General features: G+C 48.1%; 1 protein-coding gene across 1 annotated transcript in view; it reads left to right on the top strand.

Moving 5' to 3' along the window:
- LOC148436172 (caspase-8-like) overlaps positions 1–12,979 on the top strand; it is a 105,107-nt gene that overhangs the window by 19,706 nt on the left and 72,422 nt on the right. Inside the window, exon 2 of the mRNA XM_088465258.1 lies at positions 12,479–12,792. Within this exon, the coding sequence (XP_088321384.1) occupies positions 12,488–12,792 (305 nt within the window). The 5' untranslated portion in view covers positions 12,479–12,487. The remainder of the gene's footprint in view (positions 1–12,478; positions 12,793–12,979) is intronic.

The following is a 12,979-nucleotide window of genomic DNA, read 5'->3' as shown; positions in this document are numbered from 1 at the left end:
ATATCTCCTACTTACCTTCCTCTCCCGGAATGGCCGCTGTCCCCATGCACTAGTATCACAGATACCTCCTGCTTACCTTCCTCTCCCGGAATGTCCCGCTGTCCCCATACACTAGTATCACAGATATCTCCTGCTTACCTTCCTCTCCCGGAATGGCCGTTGTCCCCATACACTAGTATCACAGATATCTCCTGCTTACCTTCCTCTCCTGGAATGGCCGCTGTCCCCATGCACTAGTATCACAGATACCTCCTGCTTACCTTCCTCTCCCGGAATGTCCCGCTGTCCCCATACACTAGTATCACAGATATCTCCTGCTTACCTTCCTCTCCCGGAATGGCCGTTGTCCCCATACACTAGTATCACAGATATCTCCTGCTTACCTTCCTCTCCTGGAATGGCCACTGTCCCCATACACTAGTATCACAGATATCTCCTGCTTACCTTCCTCTCCCGGAATGGCCGCTGTCCTCATACACTAGTATCACAGATATCTCCTGCTTACCTTCCTCTCCCGGAATGTCCCGCTGTCCCCATACACTAGTATCACAGATATCTCCTGCTTACCTTCCTCTCCCGGAATGGCCGTTGTCCCCATACACTAGTATCACAGATATCTCCTGCTTACCTTCCTCTCCCGGAATGGCCGCTGTCCTCATACACTAGTATCACAGATAACTCCTGCTTACCTTCCTCTCCCGGAATGGCCCGCTGTCCTCATACACTAGTATCACAGATATATCCTGCTTACCTTCCTCTCCCGGAATGGCCGCTGTCCTCATACACTAGTATCACAGGTACCTCCTGCTTACCTTTCTCTCCCGGAATGGCCCGCTGTCCCCATACACTAGTATCACAGATATATCCTGCTTACCTTCCTCTCCCGGAATGGCCGCTGTCCTCATACACTAGTATCACAGATACCTCCTGCTTACCTTTCTCTTCCGGAATGGCCGCTGTCCTCATACACTAGTATCACAGATATCTCCTGCTTACCTTTCTCTTCCGGAATGGCCGCTGTCCTCATACACTAGTATCACAGATATCTCCTGCTTACCTTTCTCTCCCGGAATGGCCGCTGTCCCCATACACTAGTATCACACATATATCCTGCTTACCTTTCTCTACCGGAAAGGCCCGCTGTCCCTATACACTAGTATCACAGATATCTCCTGCTTACCTTCCTCTCCCAGAATGGCCGCTGTCCTCATACACTAGTATCACAGATACCTCCTGCTTACCTTCCTCTCCCGGAATGGCCCGCTGTCCTCATACACTAGTATCACAGATATATCCTGCTTACCTTCCTCTCCCGGAATGGCCGCTGTCCTCATACACTAGTATCACAGGTACCTCCTGCTTACCTTTCTCTCCCGGAATGGCCGCTGTCCTCATACACTAGTATCACAGATATCTCCTGCTTACCTTTCTCTCCCGGAATGGCCCGCTGTCCCCATACACTAGTATCACAGATATCTCCTGCTTACCTTTCTCTCCCGGAATAGCCCGCTGTCCCCATACACTAGTATCACAGATATCTCCTGCTTACCTTTCTCTCCCGGAATGGCCCGCTGTCCCCATACACTAGTATCACAGATATCTCCTGCTTACCTTTCTCTCCCGGAATGGCCCGCTGTCCCCATACACTAGTATCACAGATATCTCCTGCTTACCTTTCTCTCCCGGAATGGCCCGCTGTCCCCATACACTAGTATCACAGATATATCCTGCTTACCTCTCTCTCCCGGAATGGCCGCTGTCCTCATACACTAGTATCACAGATACCTCCTGCTTACCTTCCTCTCCCGGAATGGCCCGCTGTCCTCATACACTAGTATCACAGATATCTCCTGCTTACCTTTCTCTTCCGGAATGGCCGCTGTCCTCATACACTAGTATCACAGATATCTCCTGCTTACCTTCCTCTCCCGGAATGGCCGCTGTCCTCATACACTAGTATCACAGGTACCTCCTGCTTACATGTCTCTCCCGGAATGTCCCGCTGTCCCCATACACTAGTATTACAGACATCTCCTGCTTACCTTCCTCTCCCGGAATGGCCGCTGTCCCCATACCCTAGTATCACAGATATCTGCTGCTTACCTTTCTCTCCCGGAATGACCTGCTGTCCCCATACACTAGTATCACAGATTTCTCCTGCTTACCTTTCTCTCCCGGAATGGCCCGCTGTCCTCATACACTAGTATCACAGATATCTCCTGGTTACCTTTCTCTCCCGGAATGGCCGCTGTCCCCATACACTAGTATCACAGATATCTCCTGCTTACCTTTCTTTCCCGGAATGGCCCGCTGTCCCCATACACTAGTATCACAGATATCTCCTGCTTGCCTTCCTCTCCCGGAATGGCCGCTGTCCTCATACACTAGTATCACAGATACCTCCTGCTTACCTTCCTCTCCCGGAATGGCCCGCTGTCCCTATACACTAGTATCACAGATATCTCCTGCTTGCCTTTCTCTCCCGGAATGGCCGCTGTCCTCATACACTAGTATCACAGATATCTCCTGCTTACCTTTCTCACCCGGAATGGCCCGCTGTCCCTATACACTAGTATCACAGATATCTCCTGCTTACCTTTCTCTCCCGGAATGGCCGCTGTCCCCATACACTAGTATCACAGATATCTGCTGCTTACCTTTCTCTCCCGGAATGGCCCGCTGTCCCCATACACTAGTATCACAGATATGTCCTGCTTACCTTTCTCTCCCGGAATGGCCGCTGTCCCCATACACTAGTATCACAGATATCTCCTGCTTACCTTCCTCTCCCAGAATGGCCGCTGTCCCCATACACTAGTATCACAGATATCTCCTGCTTACCTTTCTCTCCCGGAATGGCCCGCTGTCCCCATACACTAGTATCACAGATATCTCCTGCTTACCTTTCTCTCCCGGAATGGCCGCTGTCCCTATACACTGGTATCACAGATATCTCCTGCTTGCCTTTCTCTCCCGGAATGACCACTGTCCTCATACACTAGTATCACAGATATCTCCTGCTTACCTTTCTCACCCGGAATGGCCCGCTGTCCCTATACACTAGTATCACAGATATCTCCTGCTTACCTTTCTCTCCCGGAATGGCCGCTGTCCCCATACACTAGTATCACAGATATCTCCTACTTACCTTCCTCTTGCTGAATGGCCCGCTGTCCCTATACACTAGTATCACAGATATCTCCTACTTACCTTTCTCTCCCGGAATGGCCGCTGTCCCCATACACTAGTATCACAGATATCTCCTACTTACCTTCCTCTTGCTGAATGGCCCGCTGTCCCCATACACTAGTATCACAGATATCTCCTACTTACTTTTCTCTCCCGGAATGGCCCGCTGTCCCCATACACTAGTATCACAGATACCTCCTGCTTACCTTTCTCTCCCGGAATGGCCGCTGTCCCCATACACTAGTATCACAGATATCTCCTGCTTACCTTTCTCTTGCTGAATGGCTGCTGTCCTCATACACTAGTATCACAGATATCTCCTGCTTACCTTTCCGGCATCGCAACTCGCTCATTCCCTATGGGAAGAAGATCCGAGTTGCGATGAGAGATCTTTTTGGATCCCTCCGCCCTTGTCTGGCTCCTTCCGCCGGACGTCGGGGCTCTTGTGTGCATGCGTGACCTGCAGGTCACACATTGCGCAGTCCCGTCAACAGCAGTGTAAAGATTCACTGCGGCTCGAGGGGACAGCTGATATCGCATCAGCTGTCATCGCGCCGGAGCAATGATTAACTGCTCTTGTAGCCGCGGCGAGTCAGATTGTTAATTATCGGGTCTCTGAGCGAGACACAAAGCGAAATTCGCTGTAAGTGCCCTTATTACAGGTGCCGCTAACACGTTAACACATAGCTCTGCGTTAGCTGCAGTTTTACTGTTCGAGGAGAAGGGGGTTACCATCCTTTCTCTCACACTGTAAGGTACCGCGGCTAATTGAATCCAGCCCTAAAAATATAAATAAAATAGGTTTCACACCCTCACAGTGATGCATGTTATGTCATCAGACCTGATGGCCCCTAATGATATATAGAAGTGGTGAATAAATCTAAACCCAACAATATTATAGTATGGGATTCTTTTCTTTTCTTAATCCGTATGTAGTTGAACTTTGATGTGACACATTTTGTGCACAGTTACCTTTCCCCCCCATACTGATTATTGCACCTCTCCGCTCATCGATAAATACTTGTACTCTGCAGAGAGCAGGCACCACCGTAATGCTCATTGATCGGGTCAAAAAATACACTTATACATACATCTGGGTGTTTTTTTTATATTTTTGGGTCCCCCCCCCTCCCAGAAACGTGTGTCTTCAGGGGATATCCCGCATGTATTCTTTGACAAATATACCCCTTAGTTCTGTTCAGTTTGGTGGCTAAAGATGTTAGTTTATCAGATTATCTGTTATATCCTCCATGTAAATGTTGCTGAAATCCAGTCTTTGGTCCTCTCATGACGTTGTGGGTCCCCTCAGACCTTGGTCTCATGTTTTGATGGATTTCATAGCCACTATCTAGCGCTGGGTACACACATTGTCTAGTGTGTATCCAGCTTAAGGGTCTCATAAGGTTTGTGGTGGTTAGGCTCGCTTTCCCCCCTTACCTGGGCTCCCTACAGCCAATGAGTTGGCTTCTTTACTTGTACGACGCATTTTCAGATGATGTGGGGCTCCGGCTAATATCGTGTCTGATAGAGGGTCTCCGTTTATTGCACAATTTTGGAAATCTCTTTGCAATATGTTGGGTTTTGGCAGAAATGGTTAATCATTAGTTGGAGCAATATCTCAGGTGTCATTTTTCTCATACACATGATACCTGAGCTGAGAAACCACCGGGGGAAGAGATTGTTTCCAATAATGTTTGTGTATAAAAAGTTTAGGTAGCTCTTTCCAAATCCCGTTCGTAGGCAAATAAAAAATGGGGAGAAGTGCACAATTTAATTGATCAGAATGGGTTATTGCCCAGTGGATGGGTCCTGGAATCCTGCTATCAATGTTCGTACAAACAGGTTGAGAGAAACATTCCATATAAGTCCTCCTCAAAATCCTGAACATTGGGCTCCTTTGATTCCTTCTCAAGGAGGAAGGGGGTAGTAATGTTAAAACATGGCAGCTCATGAGTGGAGAGCTACCGCCAATTACTTCCGCATCCTGCCTGCTTGATGCTTAGCATTTGGGTTGTTGGTTTATGCTCTGCAATCACATGACCATAATGTTGAGAACTGTAGGAGTGTTCCTATTGGGACCTGGGAAAGAGGGAGGGATTAGCTTATTTGCCAGTGATAGTTCCTGCTACAGTGGTGACTCCATGGATTCTGTTTGTTAGACCTGGCTAGTGTGCCATTTATTTCTTAATATAATTCCAAACTTCTGCTATACAAACTGGAGTCCTGGAGGCATCCGATTACCGGTAAGCAGAATTAACTTTGAGGGAAAGGCTGCTATTATATGTGAATATCTGAGTTTTAGTTCTGAAGTTTTATCGCAAGGATTTTATTGTGTCCTTTATAAGAAAAGGAGAGCTCTGAGGTGTGATAAAGGAATTAGGAAATAAGAATGGAAATAATGTGTTAATGGTCTTGTAAAATTACTATTTTTATACAGTCATCCCTTAATATTTGTATTAAACAAATACAATCAGAACACAAAATATTTAGGGTTGCATTCCCTTTTAATAAAATGCTGCAAAAAGTTTAATTATTCACTAGGGGAAATTATTTAAAAATAAATGGTGCAGATTCTCATTGTAAACAGTCTATTATTTATAATTAATTGCAAAATGCAGTGAAAGTGGTCCGGGAAGCTGATTCCTGAGGGTTATCTTACACTATGGCTGCGATTGATAGTAGACGCTTAGACCTATTGTCCTGCTCTGTCCTCGCTTAGCGATAGAACAGCAGCAGGTCACACGCAGGTTAATAGCTGACAGATACGTGAGTCATGGAAATGCTGCTGGTGAACAAGGTGTTTCCTGAGTGAATGCAAAGGTGAGATGTGAGAGAGAATCCCTGGGGCCTCCTCCCCGCCATGCCGGTCTCTCTGCGAGGCTTATTCACCGCACACTGTTTCCTGGTTCCTCTGTAGCGGATCTCCACACCCCGAACTTGAACTAGAACACGTTCCCTCTATAGGAATCTTACTACCAGGGATTTTCAGGCTTCTACTCCTGTCCTGAGGGCTTATAAAATAAATAACAAATTACTTTGGCTTTTCAGAATCTTTTCCTTGTGTTTATTGAAAGGTTTAATGGAGCCGCAAAACGACATTTAGCCGACAGAGATGTGAAACCTACAGGTTGCTCATACGTCACCTGGCAACACAAGCAAACAGAGCGGGTGTGAAGGGCAGGGGTGGAGGACCCTGCAGGGAAGGGGGTCAGGATGGATGGAAATTGGGCAGAGAGATGGGATGACGCATAACCAGGCCAGCACCAGCTGTGACAGGCACTACAGTAGTTATAGTTACGTGGCCGCTCAGGTTACAGCGTGTCACCCAGGGTTCCCAGGTTTTGTTAAAGGATTATGCTGAGTTATTGGTACATCTCATTTATATCCTGTATGTGCCAGAGCATGCTAAGGACAGGGGATAGGGGCCCCTGGTGTATCTATAGTGGGTGCAGGGTATGTGGGGCCCGCACTGCACACCCTGCTCCCATTGAATCTATTTACCTTGTGGCCTCTGCTGCCATTTTCCTGGAGCTTTCTGAATATGGCGGCCATTTTCCCAGGGATATTGCCCATACGTAATAGACTGTGGCACAGGGGGGCAACGAGATTGCACATAGGCCCCCTCCTCTGATAAATCACCCCAGATGGGTGTACTTCTAAAAGTGAATGTGAGAATACTGGTTTGGAATACTGTAGGTAATCTGTACCTGAGCATTAGGGATGGCCGAGATCCTGAGCGCTGATATAGTACAGTAGGACTCACATGGGGAGATGTACCAAGCCTTGGAGAGAGATAGGGGGAGATGTACCAAGCCTTGGAGAGAGAGGACACGGAAGGTGTTGCCCAAAGTAACTAAATGGCATCTGAATGACAAATACTGTGGCAGATGTGGTTAGAAGCTGATTGGTTGCTATGAGCAACATCTCTCTCCAAGGCTTGGTACATCTCCCCCACAGTATCTTATTTATCAACGAGTTTTATCACTCAAAACGACTGATAAAACTCGCTATGTATGATAATGGTCTCCAGCCAATCAGCTCCCAACTGGCATTTTTCAAACAGATGAGTTGGGAGCTGATTGGTTGGAGCACCGTGGTTTATAAGTCGTTTTGAGTGATAAAATCATTGATAAATGAGGCCCTCCCAGCAGGGGTGGGTGTTGGGGTGTTTAGGACAGTTGTCGGCCATATTGGTTGTCATGTATGAAAGAAATGTTGAAGTGCAAATAGTTAAAAGTTTCTTGTGAGACAGGCGACATTCACCTGTGAGTACAGGAAAGATCCGAGGAGGTGTCAGATCATTAAGGAATCCCACCAGCCAGGTCCTGAGAGCGTGTGCGCCCCTCCCAGGAATGTAGGGGGAGATGTACGATATGTACAGGACACACACAAATATATATCTCTACATTTACTATTCTATTACCTACACCGGGCACGCTATTGTATGGCCCACAGCCGGGCACGCTATTGTATGGCCCACAGCCGGGCACGCTATTGTATGGCCCACAGCCGGGCACGCTATTGTATGGCCCACAGCCGGGCACGCTATTGTATGGCCCACAGCCGGGCACGCTATTGTATGGCCCACAGCCGGGCACGCTATTGTATGGCCCACAGCCGGGCACGCTATTGTATGGCCCACAGCCGGGCACGCTATTGTATGGCCCACAGCCGGGCACGCTATTGTATGGCCCACAGCCGGGCACGCTATTGTATGGCCCACAGCCGGGCACGCTATTGTATGGCCCACAGCCGGGCACGCTATTGCATTACACACAGCCGGCACGCTATTGCATTACACACAGCCGCAACGCTATTCAGTACACAGCCGGCACATGTTTGTTTTGGTGACTTGTTGCACAGCTCAGCGACGTCTTAAACAGCAACACAGGTAAAATACTACTTGGAGATTGTATCAGGTGTCGGCCTCTAATGTTTGCTGAGCTATGAATGAGAGAGAACAGCTGACATAGGGATCACTGATCCCTCCGATCACCACACTTTACAGACCGTATGAATAAATGCTGCCCATGGGGAATACCGTAAGCATCGGTCACTGTAGTAAGATGACAACTATACTTTGTTGTAAAATTTATTTTTATGTGTATATACGGATTGCATCAGCTGCTGTGTATATGTGTGTATGTATGTGTATATGTGTGTGTATGTGTATATGTGTGTGTGTGTGTATATGTGTGTGTGTGTGTGTGTGTGTATATGTGTGTGTGTGTGTGTGTGTATATGTGTGTATGTATATATATATGTGTGTGTGTGTGTGTATATGTGTGTATGTATGTGTGTGTGTGTGTGTGTGTATATGTGTGTATGTATATCATGCAGTATCCAGCACTCTGAGGTTGCTGTACGCCTTTGGTAAAACCGCTTGGGTGCCCTCCAAATGGGCAAGGAAACCCTCCAAATAGATCAAGCAAATAGGCGGCACTCCAAGTCTTGAGATGATAAAATAAGATGTCTTTATTGCATCAACGTTTCAGGGACTGCTACTCCGTCATCAGGACAGATATATATATAATCTCCAAGAGTTTATTCATATCAAAGCATAACCTGCAGAGGAGAACGTACGCCTGTATTCGGAGCGCATCTTACATGGTTTTACACTGCTCACGCTTTGGAACCAAGGGTACGCAACTATAAAGGACAATCTACAGCTGTACGCGTTTCAGTCTCCCCTGTGACTGACGGTAACTGCGCTGTAACGGGGTGTTCTCAGATTAGCGAGGTTCTGTGACGGCGCGTTAATGCGGCTGCGGTCTGCGGACAGTTGGATGACTGGGCAAATACGCTTGTTTCCCGGGGTATGTTTTGCACCTTGGTTAGGGCTGATGTATGTGATGAGGATAGCGGGTGTCATATTAAGCACATGGATAGCAGCGGTCAGCTTGCAAAGACGGGTACAACTCGGCGCTTGAGCAAAGTTACAGAGTTATTTCTATGCACACAGGGTGCGTCCAACGTTACTGAGCAGGGGCATGTACGCATTGTTATCCGAGTGTACTACAACCCCCAGCATGGTGCCAGGGTTACTGTACTTCCTCCTAATGTATTTTATTTATATTTGGAGGCTGATTTTCAAAATGTAAATGTTGGAGCCTAAGGAATAAATAGTGAGAAGTGAATTCTGTGTACAGGATGAGAGAAGAAAAGTAGGGACGTTGCAGGGAGGGCAGATACAATATGGGGGTATGTTATGGCAACAGTGCTAGGGTTGTTACTGGAGTACAATACCAATGACAGATTTATCCAGAGAGGTAACAAGGTACATTTAGCTGAACACACCTAATAGACGTCAGATGACTCCAGGCCGGTGTAGGAGAGAGAGAGGTGTCTGTGTATTACTCAGTGTGCAGGGCTGAATACGCTGCATTCCTTACCCAGTACTTCCTGGGAGCGTAATCTCTGATGTTCTGACAAGGTACAGTATGGTCCTGTTACAGCTGTGGTCAACCCAGTGTGTGTACACCTGACTCTGACAAGGTACAGTATGGTCCTGTTACAGCTGTGGTCACCCCAGTGTGTACACACCTGACTCTGACAAGGTACAGTATGGTCATGTTACAGCCGGTTACCCCAGTGTGTACACACCTGACTCTGACAAGGTACAGTATGGTCCTGTTACAGCTGTGGTCAACCCAGTGTGTGTACACCTGACTCTGACAAGGTACAGTATGGTCCTGTTACAGCTGTGGTCACCCCAGTGTGTACACACCTGACTCTGACAAGGTACAGTATGGTCATGTTACAGCCGGTTACCCCAGTGTGTACACACCTGACTCTGACAAGGTACAGTATGGTCCTGTTACAGCTGTGGTCACCCCAGTGTGTGTACACCTGACTCTGACAAGGTACAGTATGGTCCTGTTACAGCTGCGGTCACCCCAGTGTGTACACACCTGACTCTGACAAGGTACAGTATGGTCATATTACAGCTGTAGTCACCCCAGTGTGTACACACCTGACTCTGACAAGGTACAGTATGGTCATGTTACAGCTGTGGTCACCCCAGTGTGTACACACCTGACTCTGACAAGGTACAGTATGGTCATGTTACAGCTGCGGTCACCCCAGTGTGTACACACCTGACTCTGACAAGGTACAGTATGGTCATGTTACAGCTGCGGTCACCCCAGTGTGTGTACACCTGACTCTGACAAGGTACAGTATGGTCCTGTTACAGCTGTGGTCACCCAGTGTGTACACACCTGACTCTGACAAGGTACAGTATGGTCATGTTACAGCCGGTTACCCCAGTGTGTACACACCTGACTCTGACAAGGTACAGTATGGTCCTGTTACAGCTGTGGTCACCCCAGTGTGTGTACACCTGACTCTGACAAGGTACAGTATGGTCCTGTTACAGCTGCGGTCACCCCAGTGTGTACACACCTGACTCTGACAAGGTACAGTATGGTCATATTACAGCTGTAGTCACCCCAGTGTGTACACACCTGACTCTGACAAGGTACAGTATGGTCATGTTACAGCTGTGGTCACCCCAGTGTGTACACACCTGACTCTGACAAGGTACAGTATGGTCATGTTACAGCTGCGGTCACCCCAGTGTGTACACACCTGACTCTGACAAGGTACAGTATGGTCATGTTACAGCTGTGGTCACCCCAGTGTGTGTACACCTGACTCTGACAAGGTACAGTATGGTCCTGTTACAGCTGCGGTCACCCCAGTGTGTACACACCTGACTCTGACAAGGTACAGTATGGTCATATTACAGCTGTAGTCACCCCAGTGTGTACACACCTGACTCTGACAAGGTACAGTATGGTCCTGTTACAGCTGTGGTCACCCCAGTGTGTGTACACCTGACTCTGACAAGGTACAGTATGGTCCTGTTACAGCTGCGGTCACCCCAGTGTGTACACACCTGACTCTGACAAGGTACAGTATGGTCATATTACAGCTGTAGTCACCCCAGTGTGTACACACCTGACTCTGACAAGGTACAGTATGGTCATGTTACAGCTGTGGTCACCCCAGTGTGTACACACCTGACTCTGACAAGGTACAGTATGGTCATGTTACAGCTGCGGTCACCCCAGTGTGTACACACCTGACTCTGACAAGGTACAGTATGGTCATGTTACAGCTGCGGTCACCCCAGTGTGTGTACACCTGACTCTGACAAGGTACAGTATGGTCCTGTTACAGCTGTGGTCACCCAGTGTGTACACACCTGACTCTGACAAGGTACAGTATGGTCATGTTACAGCCGGTTACCCCAGTGTGTACACACCTGACTCTGACAAGGTACAGTATGGTCCTGTTACAGCTGTGGTCACCCCAGTGTGTGTACACCTGACTCTGACAAGGTACAGTATGGTCCTGTTACAGCTGCGGTCACCCCAGTGTGTACACACCTGACTCTGACAAGGTACAGTATGGTCATATTACAGCTGTAGTCACCCCAGTGTGTACACACCTGACTCTGACAAGGTACAGTATGGTCATGTTACAGCTGTGGTCACCCCAGTGTGTACACACCTGACTCTGACAAGGTACAGTATGGTCATGTTACAGCTGCGGTCACCCCAGTGTGTACACACCTGACTCTGACAAGGTACAGTATGGTCATGTTACAGCTGCGGTCACCCCAGTGTGTACACACCTGACTCTGACAAGGTACAGTATGGTCCTGTTACAGCTGTGGTCACCCCAGTGTGTACACATCTGACTCTGACAAGGTACAGTATGGTCCTGTTACAGCTGCGGTCACCCCAGTGTGTACACACCTGACTCTGACAAGGTACAGTATGGTCATATTACAGCTGTAGTCACCCCAGTGTGTACACACCTGACTCTGACAAGGTACAGTATGGTCATGTTACAGCTGTGGTCACCCCAGTGTGTACACACCTGACTCTGACAAGTTACAGTATGGTCATGTTACAGCTGTGGTCACCCCAGTGTGTACACACCTGACTCTGACAAGGTACAGTATGGTCATGTTACAGCCGGTTACCCCAGTGTGTACACCTGACTCTGACAAGGTACAGTATGGTCATGTTACAGCTGCGGTCACCCCAGTGTGTACACACCTGACTCTGACAAGGTACAGTATGGTCATGTTACAGCTGCGGTCACCCCAGTGTGTACACACCTGACTCTGACAAGGTACAGTATGGTCATGTTACAGCTGCGGTCACCCCAGTGTGTACACACCTGACTCTGACAAGGTACAGTATGGTCCTGTTACAGCTGTGGTCACCCCAGTGTGTATACACCTGACTCTAACTCTGCTTCTCCTTCATTTAAGGGCACAAGAATGGATGACTGGAACTTTCAGTTGTTCAACATTATAAAGCACCTGGATTCTGGGGAAATTGGTGACCTGTATTACTTGTGCACAGATCTGATCTCACCGTGCACTAAGGGCGATGAAAAAGATGGCGCTAGCCTCATAATTCAGCTGCAGCAGAAGGATCTTATAAGTAACGGAGATGTCAGTCTCATTAAGGAGCTGCTGACCTGTATACGGCGAGGAGACTTACTGAGAAAACATTTCAGTGTGGAGAACAAAATGCAGGAAAATATGACAAGAACAGAAGTGTCAAGAATTTCCCCGTACAGGTGAGCGTCTGCCGTAGTGTGTAGCAGGTACTCCAGGAGTTGGTGGTATTTCCGGGAGACAGCGCTAGGCTCCGTGCCCGTGGTATTACAGCCACTCACCAGCTGCTGCAGCTATTAATGCCCAGTCTGTATAATGCAATAGAGGTAATGTAGGTGCAGCGTTCTATGTCAGTATCCACATACTAAA

The sequence above is a fragment of the Taudactylus pleione genome, unplaced genomic scaffold (genome assembly GCF_031769625.1).
Source record: "Taudactylus pleione unplaced genomic scaffold, aTauple2 ptg001928l, whole genome shotgun sequence".
NCBI classification, from domain to species: domain Eukaryota; kingdom Metazoa; phylum Chordata; class Amphibia; order Anura; family Myobatrachidae; genus Taudactylus; species Taudactylus pleione.
This window is presented reverse-complemented; position numbering and strand designations above follow the sequence as displayed.